General features: G+C 42.8%; 1 protein-coding gene across 1 annotated transcript in view; it reads left to right on the top strand.

Annotated features, from left to right (window-relative positions):
* Nucleotides 1-20,384, top strand: part of LOC145765542 (uncharacterized) — a 45,334-nt gene that overhangs the window by 11,318 nt on the left and 13,632 nt on the right. Inside the window, exons 16-38 of the mRNA XM_082577379.1 lie at nt 592-720; nt 1,038-1,136; nt 1,468-1,566; nt 1,702-1,899; nt 2,063-2,165; nt 2,376-2,470; nt 2,558-2,656; nt 2,780-2,872; nt 3,574-3,652; nt 4,315-4,420; nt 4,673-4,795; nt 4,962-5,192; nt 5,665-5,763; nt 6,369-6,517; nt 6,799-7,010; nt 8,552-8,681; nt 8,856-8,927; nt 9,120-9,216; nt 9,389-9,553; nt 9,675-9,864; nt 10,119-10,247; nt 11,926-11,967; nt 12,312-12,393. Coding sequence (XP_082433505.1) covers nt 592-720; nt 1,038-1,136; nt 1,468-1,566; nt 1,702-1,899; nt 2,063-2,165; nt 2,376-2,470; nt 2,558-2,656; nt 2,780-2,872; nt 3,574-3,652; nt 4,315-4,420; nt 4,673-4,795; nt 4,962-5,192; nt 5,665-5,763; nt 6,369-6,517; nt 6,799-7,010; nt 8,552-8,681; nt 8,856-8,927; nt 9,120-9,216; nt 9,389-9,553; nt 9,675-9,864; nt 10,119-10,247; nt 11,926-11,967; nt 12,312-12,393 — 2,821 coding nt within the window. The remainder of the gene's footprint in view (nt 1-591; nt 721-1,037; nt 1,137-1,467; nt 1,567-1,701; nt 1,900-2,062; nt 2,166-2,375; nt 2,471-2,557; nt 2,657-2,779; nt 2,873-3,573; nt 3,653-4,314; nt 4,421-4,672; nt 4,796-4,961; nt 5,193-5,664; nt 5,764-6,368; nt 6,518-6,798; nt 7,011-8,551; nt 8,682-8,855; nt 8,928-9,119; nt 9,217-9,388; nt 9,554-9,674; nt 9,865-10,118; nt 10,248-11,925; nt 11,968-12,311; nt 12,394-20,384) is intronic.

The raw sequence follows: 20,384 nt of genomic DNA, 5'->3' as shown, positions 1-20,384 counted from the left end.
CCTCGAATCCAACCTCTGTACCGTTGGGATCGCCTCGGGGTCGTTTCTTGATCCCAACCACACTTCAATAATGTCGCTGAAGTCCATTGAAACAAAACCTCTTGTGCGTAAAGCTGCCGATCTCGTCTTGCGTTTGTTTTGTTCACAATAGCTCATGGGTACCGCCCCGATAGCTCAATTGGTTAGCGCGTCACTTCTGGAACGAAGAAGCTTCAAGATCAAGCGGCGCTGGTTCGACTCTCGGGGTGTGCGCTTGAGCAACGCACGTTAAGGACTGCTCTCCATTCAGTGGCATCTAATGGATGGAATAGTTCCCCGGCAACAAGACTTCAACAATCGGAAACTTTACTCTGTCAATCTCGGTGACCGGGCCTGCGTCAGTGATTCAAAGCCTCTACAGTCTACAAGTATGCGAAACTGGCAGGATTAAGCTCTGCAAGAAGCTTTTCCAGTCCGAGGATAAAGATTCAATCAATCAATAAGTTTAGGAGTTTCTGCTCGATTCCTTTGATTACAATCAAGTGACCTCTTGACCAATGAACGCTCACAATTATACGTAGTCATGCGGACGTCATTGTTACGACATTGCAGAACGAGGCTTACGTCGACGAGAGAATGGCGGATGGATATACTCCTCTGCATGTTGCCGCCAGGGAAGGTCATGTGGAAATCTGCGAGGTTTTGTTGGAAAACAATGCGTCGGTCGGCTTTGAAACAAAGGTATGACTCGAACCTATGTACAGTATATGCAGAAAGGTATTCGTGGCTTTTCAAAGTTCATTGCATTGTGTGCACACACACACGACGCGGTATGTCACGTTCCTAATGTTTTGAGAAACCTCTTTTAATTGAGTCTATTATTTTCAACTAACCGACTTTCAGTTCCCGGAGTTTGCAATTAGAGTTTCCACGACGAAATTGCATCACAATAGCTCGTATTCGCATGTAACAATCGCACTTTCATGATTGACTTTGACAAAACAATTTTAATTCGAGTTCGAAGCACTTCATGACTGTGGCGTTATATGAAATTTCAGAAAGGATTCACTCCTCTTCACTTGGCAGCCAAGTATGGAAGACTGGGAGTGACCAATCTCCTCCTGAAGATGTTTTCATCTCCGGATTCCAGTGGAAAGGTGATGTGCTTTTGGTACTCGGAAGTGTTGTGATAATTCGTTGATGCTGTTTCGTTGACTTATTTTAACTGTGAAGTTTTATTTGAAAAAAAAAATGACAACATTAGTTTCGATCCCATGCCGGTCTGTATCGTATCGGTCACGGCCTGTTGCCTATCGATCACGGTCGGTTGCATCTATTAACATAGATTTATCATATCGGTCTCATAATTTATTATTTGTTACACCGGTGAAGTTTTGTTTGAGAAAGCTGACTTACCCTTGTAAGAGTTTCAGCGTGATTGAAGCTCGAGTACTTGTTGCATATCGGTCACGAACATGTCTTGCACAGGATGGACTAACCCCCCTACACGTGGCTGCCCATTACGACAACCAGCAAGTGGCGTTATTGCTTCTCAAAAATGGGGCTTCTCCTCATGCCTCAGGAAAGGTGAGTTCTGGAAATCTGTAATGACGTAATCATGTGACGTGATTAGAGCATACGTCATCTTGCACGATGTTGATTGACCGATGAGTTCATGATGACGTATGCTGTCGCTTACTGAGCTGATGTGCTCCTCCATAGAACGGATACACTCCTCTTCATATCGCTGCTATGAAGAACCAGATGGAAATTGCTCTCACGCTCCTGGAGTATGGAGCATCACCAAACTCCAAGACGAGAATGGATGTGACTCCTCTCCATCTCGCCTCCCAGGAAGGACATACTGACATGTGCAGCATCCTCCTTGCCAAAGATGCGAACGTCAACGCTCCTGCTAAGGTAATTCCCCGTTTCCATGACAACCAGTCTATACCGTCATTGAATCTGATTTGATGGTTGCCTTCACTTCGATTTTTTTTATTTAGTTGTACCTCACGACGTAGACGTCGTGTTAGTGATGGCACAATATGGTAGATGATGACTTGTCATCTTGCAATTGCAGCATGGACTGACTCCGATGCACCTGGCAGCACAGGAGGATCGCGTTTCGGTCGCTAAGCTTCTTTACGACAATGGAGCACTCGTTGACCCTTTAACAAGATCAGGTGAGCACTTCCTCATCACCAGATGTTGGTTAATGCAGTTATCAACAGCCATTGGTATGAACTCAAGCGTTAGTTTAGGAGGATGATGTCAAGAACGATCCATTGACCATTGATAGTTCTGTTGGAGCTAGTTATTCATGAGTTGATAACTTTACGTGGTCAATATTTGACTTATTCCTTTATGAAACGTGACAGTTCTCTCCTTTACAGGATGCACCCCACTCCATATTGCCTCTCATCATGGCAACATCAATGTGGCTAACTACCTACTCTCCCTCGAGGCCAAGGTCAATGCAAAGACAAAGGTGACGCTTTGATCAACTTTATTCAAAGACGTAAAGTTGTCATCGAAATGATTGTGACGTAATATTAACATACGCAAACACTTTTAGAACGGGTACACCCCCCTGCACCAGGCTTCCCAGCAAGGGCACACTCATGTGGTCAATCTACTTCTCAAGTACGGGGCGTCCCCGAATGAACTGACCAATGTAAGTATTGTTGCGTTACAATGGCATTGTTTGTACTTTGTCGCGAGTCCACCTGTCATATCATCGTGTAGCCTACGTGGCCTCCAAGTGAGTATGGTGATTAATGGATAATGACGTTTGCAGAGTGGAAATACTGCGCTGTCATTGGCTAAGCGGCTTGGTTACGTCACCCTGGTGGACACGTTGGAAACAGTGACGACAGAGATCACCACCACGGTTCGTTGCTTCGATTGTGTGATTGGTTGAAGATGTTGATTAATTATTGTTCAATTTTGGTAGAGAAGTGACTTTCTTCAACCATAGACAGATAAAACCAAGCAACCACACGCATTTCACTTCATACAATTAGAGTGAACATAAATTATAAACTACGATCGTTTTCGGCCATACTCAAGTTAGCCCTTTTCAAGTAATGAAAATAACTAATTTTACAATAACATCTACATTGAAAATAACTGATCTACACAATGAATTGAAAAACGAAATGCACAAGAATGAAACTTTATTATTAAATGAAATTATTGTTCAAACCCAGTTCCCGGATATCAGGCGACCCGACACTTGTTATTTGGTGCGCAAGGTTGTTGCCATGGCATGTCCATGGCAACCAGCGCTAGAGCTTGTTCAGAATGTTCAGTGGTTTCTTGGACTTTTCCATTTGAACATTTCTTGAGAATAAGATCCTCCTGAATTTTTGTTCATTTTAAGATGAGCTTCATTGAACAGGTCACCATATCCGGACCTTGCTCCTCCAGACTTTCATGGCATTCACTTTTGTTAGTTCCTCCTCATTTATCCAGCAGTGATGGACTTGAAATTAGCGCGTCATAATGCAAGACACGACATATGCGCTCAACGTCGGATACAGAGATGATGACATACGACGAAGAAACAACGCAAATATTTATAATTTTTAGGTGAGCGAGGAAAAGCGCAAGTACAACATTCCAGAAACCGTCAACGAAGGGTTCTTGTCTGATGCATCTGATGACGAAGGTAAGTGATGCGATGACGCAATACTTTAGCTCGATGGGTCGTGACGTCATGTTAAATTCGTGGAAGCCAGGATAGTTGGATAATGGCGAGATGACAAATGGCGCACTGTAGATGGTTCAATGGTGCAGATGGTTCAATGGTGCAGATGGAGAGCATCTACCGTTCACAATCGCGCTTCATATCAATTTGTGGGCGCGGTGCACACTGCACAAGTCAACCAAACGAATAAAATCAGTAAATGAAAACAATCAGGTTTCATAACCAATAAAATGTATTTCAAATTTCAAATGATTTTTATTTAGTTACTAAACCTGATTGTTTTTGAACCTGGATTCGTTTGGATGAGGAATTTTAAACCTCGCCTGGGGCTAGCTTGTTGTTTGCGGGTTGCACTGCAAGCTTACTTGGTTGACAAGGCGATAACTGGTTTAGTGATCAGCAGCGTTGATATCGCAGTAGCGAAGCAAGTAACCTAGCAACAGGGTAGGTGAGTTGTCATAGCCGCGCCCATTCTTATGTTATTTGCGTCACATGATGACAGGACGTCGCTGTTACGTCATAGTAAATTCTTCGCAACGGCGACTTAAATCAACGTCACTGTTTGTTTGACGCGATCTTGTAGTTGAAAGAAGCAGGTAATGATGTTGACTACGTGGTTGCAGGAGACGAGCACTCTGGAGGAGGAAGATTCCTCACTAACGATGAGATGAGAGAGCTTGGAGACGACAGCATTGTTCCGACGGAAGCTTCCATGTTCGCGGTCAGCAAGTGAGTGCCAATAGCTCGACACTTCTCCATCGATTATTGTTGATCAAACAATTGGTTGTTGGTAACTTAAACTTTCAACTCATTTGATTAAAAGTTGAATCTAAAACTAATTTGTCCGGTTTAGTTTCAGAAAGTTCAAGAATAAATAATTCCTTGATGACTAAGTGTTGCCAGTGGTTCACTTTCCTGTTGTGGGATTAAATAGCCAACTTGTCATATTGATTGTATGTTGATACGGTATCGCCTCGTTAGGGACTTGCGATATGCTACACTCGATCAAAACGCGACGTTGAGCGACGGTAAGAGACGCTCGTGGTCATCATCAGTGAGCGATGATGATAAAGTGAAGTCCAGGAGGAGTCCTTGTCATAGCGGGTATGTCGTTGTGGAGTTCTCCTTGTCATAGCGGGTATGTCGTCATGGAGTTCTAGTCTAAAATTCTGAAATCTATCGCTTTGTCTTAAAAATATTTGTTTACGATATCGCTTCAGTGATGCTGAAAAGTCCGGCTCAAAGTGAGATGTTTATTTCAACTTTTTAGATTCCTTGTCTCTTTTATGGTGGACGCTAGGGGTGGAGCAATGAAAGGAGCTAGGCATCCCAACATTCGGGTGTTGGTTCCCCCTAAAGCTTGTCAAGCTCCCACCAGGGTCACCTGTCGCCTGGCCCGACGACGCCCCACATCGTCTCGCTCCCCCCAACCTTCCGTGTTTGATGGGGAGGGGAGAGGAGGAAGAGTGATGGAGGTTGGACCAAGAGGGAGCTTCCTGGAGTAAGTGATGATTGATACCAATACGTCATCATTATCAAACGTATGCATGACGCAACTGAGCTATTTTAAAATTGCGTTTGGTTTAACTTTTGACTTTACGAAACACATCCGAGGGTTGCCCATTGAACGGGTGCCCGTTAGTTGCTTGGAGGCAATCTCATAGTCACCACAATGCTAGATAGTAAGGTTGTGGATGAGATGTTCATTCATGCATGACATGGTCGGCCAATCAGTTTGAATTCGATACAAAGCTTTGTTGGTAAACAGTTGATGATTGATGTAGTCTTCAATGCTTCCATCAACCTCTACCGGCTGCAACGAGTCATCAATTGCAAAGGTGGCGCCAGGATGTGCAACTTTGTTCAGATCTTTCACATTTTGTCGCGTCACTTTTGTTTGTCCCTTAAACGTTCAAGTGTAGTTGAGGTCAAAGGTTAAGATATACTGCTGAAGTTTTTCCTTTTTGCTTCAGTCATCTCTACAACCCCCGAAATGCCCCCCCAATGACGGAGGGGGAGGCCTTGGCCGCGGGAGTGCTTCAGCTTGCGCCGAAGCAGAGCACATTTTTGGGGTAACTCATTGTGTCGTCTGCAAGTGGTGTCTTGTTAATTCACGTCAACAATGATTGAATAATAATCGTGTAATTATTCGCGCACGTGTTGCAATCAGCGGGAACCTAGTGCATGTCTGCCACGATACTGCTATTTTACTTCAGTGTCATTGTGACGTCATAACCTGTGACGTAATTTTGAAAACTTACTTGTGGTTTGAATCTTCAAGTACTTTGTGTTCTTCATTTCAAACCTCAATGCAAATATAGCTGTAAGTTTCCTAGACTGCAAGAGATCGGATTTTTCGATCGCTTGTCATATGGGGGAGGCCATTGAACCTTTTCAACTTCCTGCAGTGACATTGAACCTTCATTTAAACGACGTCATTTTCATCAGCTTGAACAATTACTTGTAATCTTGACAGAACTGTTTTTATTCTTTTATAATTATCACCTAGTTTTGAGGTACTCGCGTGGAGTAATAGTCATGCGACCGCATGAGTCTTTGCGCACTTGGAAATTCAGGCATCGAATTGTTTGTTGTTGAAAACGTTGTTGAGCACAACAAGGTTTCGGATTTTTATAATTTTATTAAAATGATGCAATTATTATGTATCTGAACACAGACCAGTGGCGTTGGAGATTCCTCACCACGCCAATGTTAATCAAAACAACCGCCAGATGGTGGTGCTACGGAGCAACGATGGGGAAACGTGGAAGGCCCATGAAGCGCCGTGTACGGATGCAGAGTTCCGGAAGAACTTCAAGCATGAAGGTGGGTGGTATGGGGCTGGGGGGCTTCGAGGTAGTATGGGACTGGGGGGCTTCGAGGTAGTATGGGGCTGGGGGGCTTCGAGGTAGTGTGGGGCTGGGGGGCTTCGAGGTAGTATGGGGCTGGGGGGCTTCGAGGTAGTGTGGGGCTGGGGGGCTTCGAGGTAGTATGGGGCTGGGGGGCTTCGAGGGATGAAACAATAAAAGATGTGTTCTGGAATTTGAACATCGTCGTCTTGATTTATTTGTGTTGTCTGCTGCATCACGTGATCGCTTATTGTTTAGACTTGGAGTCAGCGGAAGAGTTAGCGTCTCGCCGCGTCATCCGCATCATCACCAAGGACTTCCCAAGATACTTTGCTGTCGTGTCACGCCCCCTCGAAGACTCGCTTGTGATTGGTCCAAGTGGAGGCGAGATTAACTCAAGCGTGCTATTGAACGCGAAGGCAAAGTTTCCAGAAGGTTCATTGACCAAGAAAATCAACGTATCAATGCAGGCACGTCATTGCTATTGTGTGTAATAGAAGCTCACGTGACCTTGATGACATAGGCGCCGACTTTTTAAAAAACCTTGGGGGGCGAGAAAAGTGATGACGTCATAACCATAACGTTATTTTACTCAATTAAAATAGTCTTTAATTAAGCTTGTAGTGTCTTGTTTATATTGAAACCTAGGTCACAAACCGAATTTATTAGAACGCTGCTTGAGACGATTAGTTTTACGTAAAAACTTTGATATTGTTACCTCATAATTGGAACAGTTGGAAAACAATTCTTTTCCTTTTCGTGGGAATGAATAACAACGATCAAAACAGTGAAGTTATCGAAATAAAACGCAAAAAATCATGATCTCAAGCAAAGTTAAAACCCGCTATCAGTTTTATTAACCTCGTTTCGCTAATTGCTTATTTTCAAAGCACTAACAACGGCGAAGTGCTTTCAGTTTTTTATCGAGAGTCTTAATAGTCTTTTATCGAATACCGTATATAGCCTACTCGAGTATAGGTCGAGATGTTCGCAAGTGATTTTCACCTCAAAAAGACAGGTTCAACTTATACACGGGACAAGCTGTTGTCTCCAGCTCGGAAGTTTTCAAAATGAACACATTTTTGCTGAGACAAAATCATTGCCGACGTAGATTACGGAGTTTGAAATGGCGTCGGCCGAAGTAAAAGTTTTGAATACGTTTATTTGCAAAGATTCAAACTTAATTTTCAAATTTAATGATTACTTGTCAATGCTTTATGCACTTGTTGAACAATATGCAAAGCTCACCAGACAAAACAGCGGAAAGAGCTGTTTTAAGAGGTCACTTTTTTATTTTTGCGTGTAGGATATAATCGTTCTTATTACGTAACATTCCATGATCGTTGAAGTCGATGTCAAATTTTAGCGGCCGCATAAAACAATGATGCCAGGTTAGCTAGGTGATAATAGCGGTAAGAGACGTCGTTAATGCAGGCAATACCTGCGACCAAGACCATTAAACACCTTTTCTTTTATCGGTTTATGATTGAATTCTCACACATTGTGAACAAAACAATGCGTTCTGTTGAATTATAATTGATCTCACAGCGGGAAGACCTGTTGAAAATAGCGCGTCTAATTTAGCTGGTTTGCTTAATATTGCAGTGAATAGTGACGTGACTATTCCAACAGTGTAAGTTACTCTACCACCTACTTTGAAATTTCCATACCGTATGAGAAAGCCATGTGATCAGCTGCTGTTTTGCGGACAAGAGCAACGCAGGCTCTTTTTCGCTTTCGGCATTCTTTAAGTCCGTTTAAATTATCTAAATTTCTTTCGCGAAGTGTTTTATCTTTGAAACACCACTTGCAATAATCTTTTTTGTTGTCCCTCAACCATAAATTTACGGGGGGCGTCGCCCCCCGGCCCCCCCCGGAAGTCGGCGCGTATGCTTGATGATGTCATAATTGTCGACCATCAAAGCTTCCGGGTCGTTTGTTGCGACTTTTCCTGGAGTTTTTATGCAGCATCGAGAGGATTGGGATCTTCTTTCATTTTCTTTCCATCCAGGTTCTTCCGATCACATCCGAAATGAGTCGACGAGCTGTTGGAGGGAAGGCGAAAGCAAGCTCTGTGCTCACAATTGAACCTCGGAGGAGAAAGTTCCACAAACCCATCACACTCTCAATCCCTCTACCAGGTGAGGCATCCATCCATCAACTGGGCCTCTTCTCGATATCGGATGAAAAGTTTATCTTTCTGCAGCGTCTTTCCCCTAGAATTCCAAAACAAAACTTTTTTGCAATATTCGAGTAGCCGCTCTATGTGGCCGAGTGGTGCACTGCAAAGTTCTTTGACTATTTCTTGTCCACAGAAGGAACTGATATGAAAGAATATCTGAGTTCAACTGATGATTCCACACTTCGCTTACTCTGCAGCATATCAGGTAACGGCCAGGATGGTGCGTGGAAGTTTCGGTATGATCTGGAACTTCTATTTTTACTTAACAATGAATGATTGTTAAGTTATAATGTATGAATGATGGACACAATGGATATTTTGTTGCGTTCTGGGATACTTTCGTGTATTTACTTGACAAATGACATTCTTCAAAAATTTTCAACATATTTTCTTCCAGGTGGATCTGATCCTGCTCAGTGGGAAGATATTACCGGATCAACTCCTCTCAACTTCCTAGATAACTGCGTCTCTTTCACATCCACAGTGTCTGCAAGGTACCAGGGGTCCTACCACTTTCATTCCATGTTTTTAGGAAAACTATTTTGTGCTTTTAAAGAATCAAGAACAATTTTGATTAGTTTGGCTTAGTGGTGAAAGCGTCTGAGGTCTTCTTCACGTAATAATTGCGTTTCGCTGGTTGTTTTTACAACTTGATTGGTTGTCCAGGTTCTGGTTGATTGATTGTCGCCAGCCTTCCGAGTCGTGCACGCTCGCAAATCGAATCTACGCCGAAGCCACTCGCGTTCCGTACATGGCCAAGTTTATTGTTTTCGCCAAGTCACGTGATCCTCTGGAATCGAGACTTCGAGTCTTCTGCACGACTGATGACAGGTGAGCGAAACAGCCTCGTTTGAAACATTGTTTTCCAAAGAAAATCGTTTTTTAAAAAGAGAGCTAAGCCTTTGCTCGCGCGACAGTCATTCCTAACTTTGTGACGTCATCGCCTCATTAGGTACGAGAGAACGCTCGAATCACAGGAGGGAATGGAAGAAGTAGCCAGGAGTAAAGATGTTGAGATAATGGAGGGAAGTGAAGTGGTGATGGAGTTTTCAGGAAACATCTCGTCTCCTCTTAAACCAGGTCAACATCACAAGTGTGTCTTCAGGAGCTGTCTTGACAACAAGATACAACTGTTAGCAAAGGTCAGTTACTTGCCGTATTCTCACATATCATGGGCTTGGTCATTGCTTTCAACTCTCCCGATTGGCTTGCGGCGTATGCTGGGACACCTAGATGGGGTTTTATTTACACGATAAATTGTCATTTAATTGGATCCCAAGATCACAAATCACAAGCAATAATTCCCTCCAGTAACAAGTCATGAGAGTCAAGTCAAGTTCATGAGTGACAAGTCATTATGTGGAGACTTCCAGTGAGAACATCTCTGTCTTCTCAGGTTCGGGATTCGACCCAAGAGCCCTGCGGCCGTCTAACCTTCTACAGGTTACCCATGGGTTCGGTGAAAACCCATGGGCCCAAAAAAACCCTGTGCAGCCTCAACGTCAAGCTTCCCCATTGTGATCCGGTGAGTTGATTGGTTGAGAATGTTCGAGTGCTGTTATTTCGTCATAGGCGGCATTGTGCTACAGATTGTGACGGATTGGCCAACAGTCCCGGCATCCTACTTTATGCTTATGATTCGTCTACTAATTCTTAACTATGTAAAACAGACTTCAATTCAAGTGTGAAGGAAATATGCTTAATATGACTTCAACACCAATGTTGCAGCCTGCAGGATTAAATTTAAAATGTATACTGCTGTTTTGATTTGGTATCTTGACTTATTTTTCTCTACTGCAAGCAAATTATGGACAATAAAATATTTGGGTTGAATAATGAAATTAATCACTTTTGTTTATCGTACAGTATTTTGTCTTTCACATTATTTATCTCATAGTGCTTTAAAAGTCTTCCTGCATAAAATGACATCACTGACTCTTCACGTTAAATTAAACGAGTAAAAATAATTCGATTTCTAATAAAAGTAACTCTTTTGATCTCACCCTGCACCACTCACCCTGCATCATCACTCACCCTGCTTTGTCACTCACCCAGCTTTATCACTCACCCTGCTTCATCACTCACCCTGCTTCACCACTCACCCTGCTTCATCACTCACCCTGCTTTATCACTCACCCTGCTTCATCACTCACCCTGCTTCATCACTCACCCTGCTTCATCACTCACCCTGCTTCATCACTCACCCAGCTTCATCACTCACCCTGCTTTGTCACTCACCCTGCTTCATCACTCACCCTGCTTTATCACTCACCCAGCTTTATCACTCACCCTGCTTTGTCACTCACCCTGCTTCATCACTCACCCTGCTTTATCACTCACCCTGCTTTGCCACTCACCCTGCTTTATCACTCACCCTGCTTTGTCACTCACCCTGCTTCATCACTCACCCAGCTTTGTCACTCACCCTGCTTTGTCACTCACCCTGCTTCATCACTCACCCTGCTTTATCACTCACCCTGCTTTGTCACTCACCCTGCTTCATCACTCACCCTGCTTCATCACTCACCCTGCTTTATCACTCACCCTGCTTTATCACTCACCCTGCTTTGTCACTCTCCCTGCTTTATCATTCACCCTGCTTTATCACTCACCCTGCTTCATCACTCACCCTGCTTTATCACTCACCCAGCTTTATCACTCACCCTGCTTTGTCACTCACCCTGCTTTGTCACTCACCCTGCTTTATCACTCACCCTGCTTTGCCACTCACCCTGCTTTATCACTCACCCTGCTTTGTCACTCACCATGCTTCATCACTCACCCAGCTTTGTCACTCACCCTGCTTTGTCACTCACCCTGCTTCATCACTCACCCTTCTTCATCACTCACCCTGCTTTATCACTCACCCTGCTTTATCACTCACCCTGCTTTATCACTCACCCTACTTTATCACTCACCCTGCTTCATCACTCACCCTGCTTTATCACTCACCCTGCTTCATCACTCACCCTGCTTTATCACTCACCCACTTTTGTCACTCACCCAGCTTTATCACTCACCCACCTTTTTCACTCACCCAGCTTTATCACTCACCCTGCTTTAATTCGCATGAGCTATGTTTAATCAACTCCTCTAGAAGAAGTTAGTTGACTACTGTATAATCACACTGACTTCATATGACGTAACAAAGTGATAGTGTGATCAGCGATGACGCAGTCGTGTTAATATTTCTTGACTTGAAGGATTCGGATTCGGACGGAGATCACGTGACCTCTCGCCTACAGGTAACTCAGCGCGCATGAACACTCACTTCTTCTCTTGTAACTATTCATCTTGTTAGGGTTGGTTGTGGGGGGTTTGTTAGATACTTCTGGGGAATCCCCCTCAATTATGAAGGCAACAATAAACATCCCCAAGGGATAAAACAAACTCCGCTCCACCAAGGCCCAAACTAAGACGATGCAACTGTGTGACATGATTGAAACCAAACGGTTGAAATTAACTTTCAGCGGACGGAATGTGGTTGTGCATGCTATAGTTTCAATAATTCTGCTCTAGTTTGTTTGCGTACTAATAACGTTAATAAAACGTAATAACGATCAAACGTATGACTACATATTGCCACTAGGTGGGAGATGGGAAGCCGAGCAGCCTGGCCCAAGAAGTTGCTGAAGCGAAACGGAGGTATTACCTCATCGATCCCTCTGCAGGTTGGTTGCATTGTGACATCACCATTGTGCATTATTACAGCATAGTTTATTAGGAAATGATGATAATGGTTACGTTTGTGCGACGTAAATGCCCAGTTATAGAAATGTTTAGAAACTGATTTTGGTTTGCAATCAAACTTCATTGGTTTCTCAATTATGTAAAAATAATTTCTTTCTTCCACGCTGCTTTTTCTGGATCGCCAGTTGATGTGCCGGATGATGTGGAGAGCTCCCCAGAGGAGATTGCCAGGGACATGGTTGAGGTCATAGAGAAACTTCAACAGGTAAAAACGATTCTGGAGCCAGGAGTTGAAAACAGGTTAGGAGGTGGACACTCGAAGGACAAAGTGGATGCGAATAGAAAAGACGACGTTGGAGTCAAAGAAACCACTGAAGTTATGATGGAAGTCCGAGATCGTCTTCATGCTGTCAAAGAGATTTTAGAGTCTGGTGATGAGCTGGATGCGGAAAATACAATTTTACTTGAAGAGGAGAAAAACAAAGTTTCAGATTCCCTGTTGGACCAGGAGGACGCAACTGATCAAAGTCATTCTGTGATGAATCAGGAAGAAAAGCTCAATTCTGATTCCGTAGAATCTACATCTCAAAAAATAAAACAATCTCTTTTTACCTTCAAGCAAAATGTGGAGGAAATGCCTCATCATTCTCCTTCATCTGATGCTAGAGGATTGCTGGAACTTCATGGCTGCGCTAAGCGCTCCCCTGAAGAGGTGGAAAAAATTTCAAAAGATTTTGACATCCTTTCAGAAGAAATTGATAATGAATTACACAATCGAAGATCAAAAGACATTCTCTCGGTTCAGTTCGAGGAGAAAATAGAATCACATTTGAGTAGCTCCCTAAACGATCTCACATCTATTTCGAACAAATCTTCCCACGATAAGGATTCTATACCACTTGCAACCTCATCTAAATCTTCAAAAGAAGATCCTTCATCTTTAAAATGCGACTTGATCGATTTTCTTGCATCCGATGTAGAAAAAACGCAACTTCCACGTTTACAAGAACAAAGGGATACTGTGAACGAAGTTGCTTCCGAGACAATCCTTCACCGAGACGACGTGAAAGTTATTGAAAATACCATCAGAGATATCAACTGCGATGAGGAATTAACTCGGATTCTTTCTGATGACTTGGATCGTCATAGCTTGGTCAACGCAACAAGGACATTGTCTGGAAGCGGTCGCTTGGTTGAAGAAAGTGAAGTTTTTGAGACGAAGCGTTCTGCTCCACTGAACAGCGCGAGCAAGGCAGATGACCACGTGTCTGCATCGGAAACTTGTAGAAACGAGAGTGTAGATGCTGGGGAGCTTGAAAGTGTTGAGAACGTGGATGTAAAAGAACCACCTGTTACTCCCGCTAGGTCGGTTCGGTTTTTTGAAAATGTGACTGTGATTGATGATTCCAGCATCAGTCCTCTTCATGCCTTGAATAAGAACATCACTTTACAATCTTCCATTGACAACGTTTCTTCCGATAGAAGCTCAGATATCGCAAGTGAGGAAAGTGATTCCGACACGGGATCTGTATCTTTCTCTCCTCCTTTATCTGACTCCGAATCTTGTCAAAGTATTGAAGATGAGGTGGCTGATGAACAACCGATCACCCTCCAGCAGAGGATCAAAGCTTATGAAGCAGCAACCACAAAGTTACATAAAGAGGTTGAAAAATTCAAAAAAATAACATCTCCTTCAAGTCCTGCAAAAATCACTTCGAGCTGTGAATTTAAGCAATCGTTGTTTGAAGCATCTCCTCCGCGTGATCCGCTGAGATCCCCAAAACGTCAGACATTGGAAGAAGTTTTAAAATATGACAATTGTCCTAAAGATAGCCGTCATTCTGATGAAGAGTCGCAGAGTAAGGAACACTCTCCCGTTGTTGTGGAGGAGCATCACAGTGTTCACGAGTTGCTGAGAGCTTGGGAAAGCGTTCAAACTCCAAGTGGAAGTCCAGTCAAGTCTCCTGCTCGTCAGAAGCACTCCCCCTTGCCATCAAGTGGCGACCAACATACACTTTGGGAAGCGGAAATTGTTGAACAATCGCAAGAATTCGTTGTGTTTGATACTGATCATGAAGAGTCATTCCAACAACGTCAGACATCTAGTGGTTTCTTCAGCTCGAAAGAAGTTAGAAACTCCGTAGATACAACGTTTTCTGATTTCAAAACCATGACGCTAGTTGAAGCTGAGAAAGAAACTAGGCTACTCCAAGGCGACTCAGAGGCTAGCTTTCAATATGGAGATGATCATGAAGATGAAGACAGAGATCATTCAGATGTGGCTGCCGAAGGACAAAATATATCGCACAAACCAACAGAAGTTAACGAGCAAGTTTCTGATCATGTTACCATTCAGAACTTTTGTGGAAAGGATGTTATCATTGAGCTCAGCAGAGGAGAAGATAAAGTTCCGGAAGAATCGGATCCATGTGTTTCTCCGATGGAGGAATTAAGCGAATTTGAAATTCTGGAGAAGAATTTTTACAAGGAAGACGTTGAAAAGATGGCTCAATCGCAGCCTTCTCAAACGATGGATTTCAAAATATTTTCTGAGGAATCTAGTTCCCCACAGTCGCAGATAAAAGGTTCTACCGCAGAGTCAGCTTGCGTTGATGGAAAAGTGGTTGAAATGTCTGAAAAAACAAAAGTTGAATTTGTTGAAACTGTGAAGTTGGAAGCAGAATCTTTTGGCAAATCTAATTCAAGAAATACTGGTGATGCTTCCAAGAGCTTATATCTGGTTCCTGAAGTAATTATCTCCAAGTGTTCCCAAGAAGAGCTAGACAAGCTAGCTGAAGGCAGTGTGGTGCTTCAAAAGGATGGAGATGTTAGTGATTCTTGTCACATGAACAAATTCGAAAATGTTGATTATGAAGACACAAAATCGACCGAAGCATCCGCAATGAACGTGAAGTATGTGGTGGAAGAGACGGACACAAGATGTAGGAGTGAAACTAAAGATGAAGAAGATTTTTATTCTAACCTGGTGATGGATAACAATTGCTCTTCGACAGCTTTGTTTGAAGCGTCGCCAGATAGCTGTGATGACGTGGATCACAGCTCAGTTGATAGTCGACCACGTGTTCTCAGTGACATCACGGAGCAATCAGAGCAAAGTACAACGAATGAAAGCGGCAACCAATCACGCGAAAGCTCCCCACAGTCCGATTCATTGTTTAAAGATGCATCGCAAGAGGAATGCGATGATGACTCTTCCAGTATTCCTGAAGCAGATAGTCATCCATGTTTGTCATCTCCTCCACAGGTGGTTGATCACCAGCATCTTCTTCAAGATCCAAGAAGCGAAAAATCCACTGATGATGACAACATTCACTCGTCAACCACATGTGCTGATGATGTCGAATGCAAAATATTTGCTGTTTCTTCTTTAACTTCTTATGAAGAAACACAACGTGACACTGATTTGGTTTTGAGTACCGAGCAAACGTCTACTGAAAGTCATGAATATCTCAGAGAGGAAACTACTTTATCAACTGATGAAACTCCAACCATGAGAGCTACCATAGGTGAAGATGGAAGCGGTGTTGATCTTGATTGCATCATGAAAACGTCAGATGTGGAGAGGGAATCCCCAGAAGATTCTATGAGAGGTGATGTTGATGGCCCACTAGTATCACTCAATGTTGATGATGTTGCAAATGAATGTCCAGCGATCTCTGATGATGATGATGATGCAGTTGCCGTCATCAACCTGGAAACGAAGCCATCTTTGCATTCCTCATCATGTCATTCTGAAAACTTCAATTTGGGTCTTTCTATGGAAGCAGCTCACCAAGTAAAACATATCTCTGATGACTGTGATCCTCCAAGATCCCCCATCTGTTCATCACACGATGATGCGGGCGTTTCACAGGAGGAAAAGACACAAGATGAAACCAACGACCATTTTCATCAACTCAGGTTTGAAGGCGGTCACCCTGATAAAGATCAAGATGAAAGTAATGAAGATGCAATGCTTTCTTATGAGAACATTGTCGAAGTAAGTCTTGAAAAACGAATCTTAGTGCATCATCATGACATCAATGAAGAGTTTGAAAATGCTTCTCATGCTTTGTATGCAACTGATCCTGTTCAAGACCCCGATGATGTCGCTGGTTTCCTGATGCAGAACACAGATCTTGCTGATGGAGGCTCCATAGTAACTTATGGTGATGTTTCTGAGATACAAAATTTAGACGTAGAAGACAATGCATCTTCAGAGCCCGCTGACGAAAATGTATCAGTTCAACCCTCCCAAAGTGACAGCGAACCTCCAGTTGATAAATCTTTCACAACTGGCAAATTTATTGATTATGACGTAAGCCATTTGCCGTCCAGCTACAACTCAGTCGATGAGCAGCTGGAGGAGAGTTTGAATGTTGATCATTCTGTCAGCATCGAAGAAGTGATGCAAAGTAAGGTCACAAAAGAATTCTTGTCGAACGATCGCCCTGGCAGCGATGCTGATGACCTTGAGATAAGTGGAGAGTCATTGGAGACAAACGAAGAGTCCGTCCGTAGTGACACCACTGGCAGGTTGAATCGGTGTGTCTCATTTCCGGTTGAGGTTTCAAATGAGGATTGCAGGCCAACAGAGGATTTGGAGGAATCTCTAATCACCTCAAGTCGTGAATGTGCTTCACTTGTACAAGCTTCGACCCAGCTTCATTTAGCTGAAACTGAACCAGTTTCAAGAGTGACCGAGATTGATGAGGTCACGAGTGCTGAGGCTGGCTTGACAGCAACATGTGATGACGTCACAAACGAACCAAATTGTGGCGATGTGGTTGCTGAAGGGATCGCTCATCTTGAGAGGACACGGATGAGTTTTGATTCAGTTTGTCACGTCACAGACAAAGATTGTTTGGATTATTCATGCAGCTCAAGCAGCAGCCGTTCGTCGGTGGAGCGCAGATGTGATGACGCGGAGGAAACTCATGGTGACAAAGGTTCCATAGAGTTATCTTGTGTGTCTGAAGGAGAATCAACAACGGGAGTGGCAGGAAGATCTAATAACCTCCCTCAAGATGACGATGAGAAGATTTTGGTGACGCTCGAAACAAGTAGTGATGTCATGGTGGGTGACTTCATCACTAATAAAAATGTTTCTGATGACGAAATTTGTACTCATCATGAAGTTCGTGATGATGATAAAGTTTATGATGATGATCTTTATCATGATGTTATGCATGTTGATGGTGAACTTCTGGGTGATGGTGATCACAGTATGGATCATGCTCATGAATTTCAAGCTAATGAGCATCGTTGTGCTGATGATGAACTTCATACAAGCGATGAAACTGATGAAGAAAATGAATTGCGTGCTCACGATCCACTTTATGCGGGTAGCAAGTTAGATGCTGATGATAAACTCGGTTCCAATACTGGGACCGACGATGAAGCTAGCCAAGTTGATTCCTTGCCACTGAGCATGCAGTCACATCACGTCGATTCACAAACAAAATCTTACTCTACTATTGAAAAGGAAGTTGTTTTGAACAGTGATGTTAACGAAGGTTTGCTTCTGTCAAGAAGTGACGAAGACGTCAATGACAACTGTCGTTCTTCGTCAACTTCATCAGAATACAAAGTTGAGAGCATTTGTGATATCACAAAAAGCGTTGTATCACCGCAGTACTCGGATGGTGATCGTAGTGATGAGGATGCAAGAAGTGAGCAAAGTGCATTTTATCTTGATGTGAAAGATGATCAATGGACTAGTCAGAATGATGAACATCTGATTAGTCATGGCAACTCATCAAAACCTTCTTCGTGTAAGGAAGATCCACCAGTTTTACATCACGAATCTGATGCTGAAATGAATAAACCAATTGTAGACAATGTCGATGCTGTGGCTGGGGAAGATTTATTTTTTTTCCTTAGGAAAGGAGAAGATGTGAAAGAGCATGAAATATTTCATGAAGATGTGAAAGATCATGAAATGTTTCATGAAGATGTGAAAAAGCATGAAATATTTCATGAAGATGTGAAAGATCATGCAATGTTTCATGAAAATGTGAAAGATCATAAACTGTTTCATGAAGATGTGAAAGAACATGATGAAATGCTTCATAAAGGTGTGAAAGAGCATGATGAAAACCATCCAGAAAATGATGATGATTCAGGTGATGACAAAGACAGCCAGTCAACACTAGTTGGAACTCCAGATCATGGAATCAGCAGTTCTGAAAGCGAGGATGAAGATCAAAACATTAAAGTTGAAAAAACTTCTTTGTATCCATCACAAAGAGGTGGATATGATTGTGATGCTTCATTGTCGACCGAGCGAGTTTCAAACCAGATTGATGAATTTCAGACATCACGTGATGAGGATGTTGGCGTGGAGTGTGTTTCAACTGACATGTTGTCTACTTTACCGAGAAGCGAGAATGCAGAAAGTGTCAATGAAACGATCATTGAGGAGCAGAGTCCGGTTGAGTCGGATGCTGCTCAGGAGGAAACGATGCGGCAGTATGTTTGGGACGAAGCTGTGGAATCCAACTTCATAGAACATGATGATCTGACTCCAATTGTTGAAGAAAATTATTCTCTTGATCATGATGCTCCTGTTAGTATTGTGGATGATAATTATACTTGTGACATCATCAGTGCTTTATCGCAGAACAAACCAGACGGAAAAAACAAATTTAACTTTAAACAAGAGCAAAGCACCGATGCATCCCACGCAATCGTTTCATCCATCAGATCTGGCAGTCCTGGTAACATTGAAAATCTACCGATAAACATGGATGTTAGCAAAAGAGTTGAAACATGTGATTACAATATTACTGTCCACGGAGATGTTTGCTCTACTTTGAACGCCATGGATGGCCCTGGATCATCCAAGCCCTTTTTTCCTTTAGATCATTTGCATGATCAATCAGAAACAGAAAAATCATTTGACCATGTTCCACATCCCAATATACACTCTTCCCCTATGGAGTCTCCAAGACCAGATAGCTCAGATGATTTGACTTCTTCTGTGACGAATGAATCAGTTCAAGTGGCAAGTCAAGCAATCAAATCTCACGAACGAGCTCATTTTAATCCTGTCAGCAGGACACACCACCTCTCCGACCAACCTGAACACTATCACGCTGTTGAGTCTGATACGTTGTCAGATTCTGAGCTGGTCTTTAGCGAAAATGACCATGGAACACCAGGAACTGCAGTAATCCAGAAAGACTCCCAAATTACTGAAATCGATCGACCTACATCACCAGTTCCGATGCTAGTTGATGATCTGTCTCCTCATGAACAATATTTATCACGCATTGAACTTGATCAGGTCTGCGATAAGGAATTATTAGAATATGAAAGCTCCGATAGTTGTGTTACTCAAGAATCATGTGATTCTTCTCATAAATATCACGATGATGGAGGTGGTGAGCTATCATTCCCTGAATATCACGAGGAGCATCATGCTAAGTCATTCACTTCTTTAGCACACAAACAAAATGAATGTCATCAGGACAATCATGATGACCAAAGCCAGGTTGAATACAATCGTGATCTTGCCAATCAAGGACATGACGAAATACAACCTGATTATGTGATAGATCATCATCATGAAAATCGTGATAATCAAAGTCAACATGACCAAGGCGATCACGAGGAACACCAAGACGATGTTCATGATTATCAACAGAAAGAACATCATAACACTCAAAGTGATTATGCGCAAAATTTTCATAATGATCAACAAGAAGACCGAGATCACATTTTTCCATACGAATGCACGAAAGATGATCCAGATGAAAAATATTGTGACGAAATACATTACCGATATGGCAAAGTTGATCACGAGAATGATTATGATGAACAAACAGATCACGAATATGCACAAGATGATCACAAGGAAGATCATGTTGACAAAGTACATCACGGATATGACCAAGATGATCACGAGGAAGATTATGATGACCACGTACATCAAGATGATCAGAAAGAAGAACATGATGACCAAACACAT

This window comes from Aplidium turbinatum, chromosome 2 (assembly GCF_918807975.1).
Source record: "Aplidium turbinatum chromosome 2, kaAplTurb1.1, whole genome shotgun sequence".
Classification (NCBI taxonomy): domain Eukaryota; kingdom Metazoa; phylum Chordata; class Ascidiacea; order Aplousobranchia; family Polyclinidae; genus Aplidium; species Aplidium turbinatum.
Note: the sequence above shows the minus strand (reverse complement) of the source record. Positions and strands in the feature narration are given on the sequence as shown.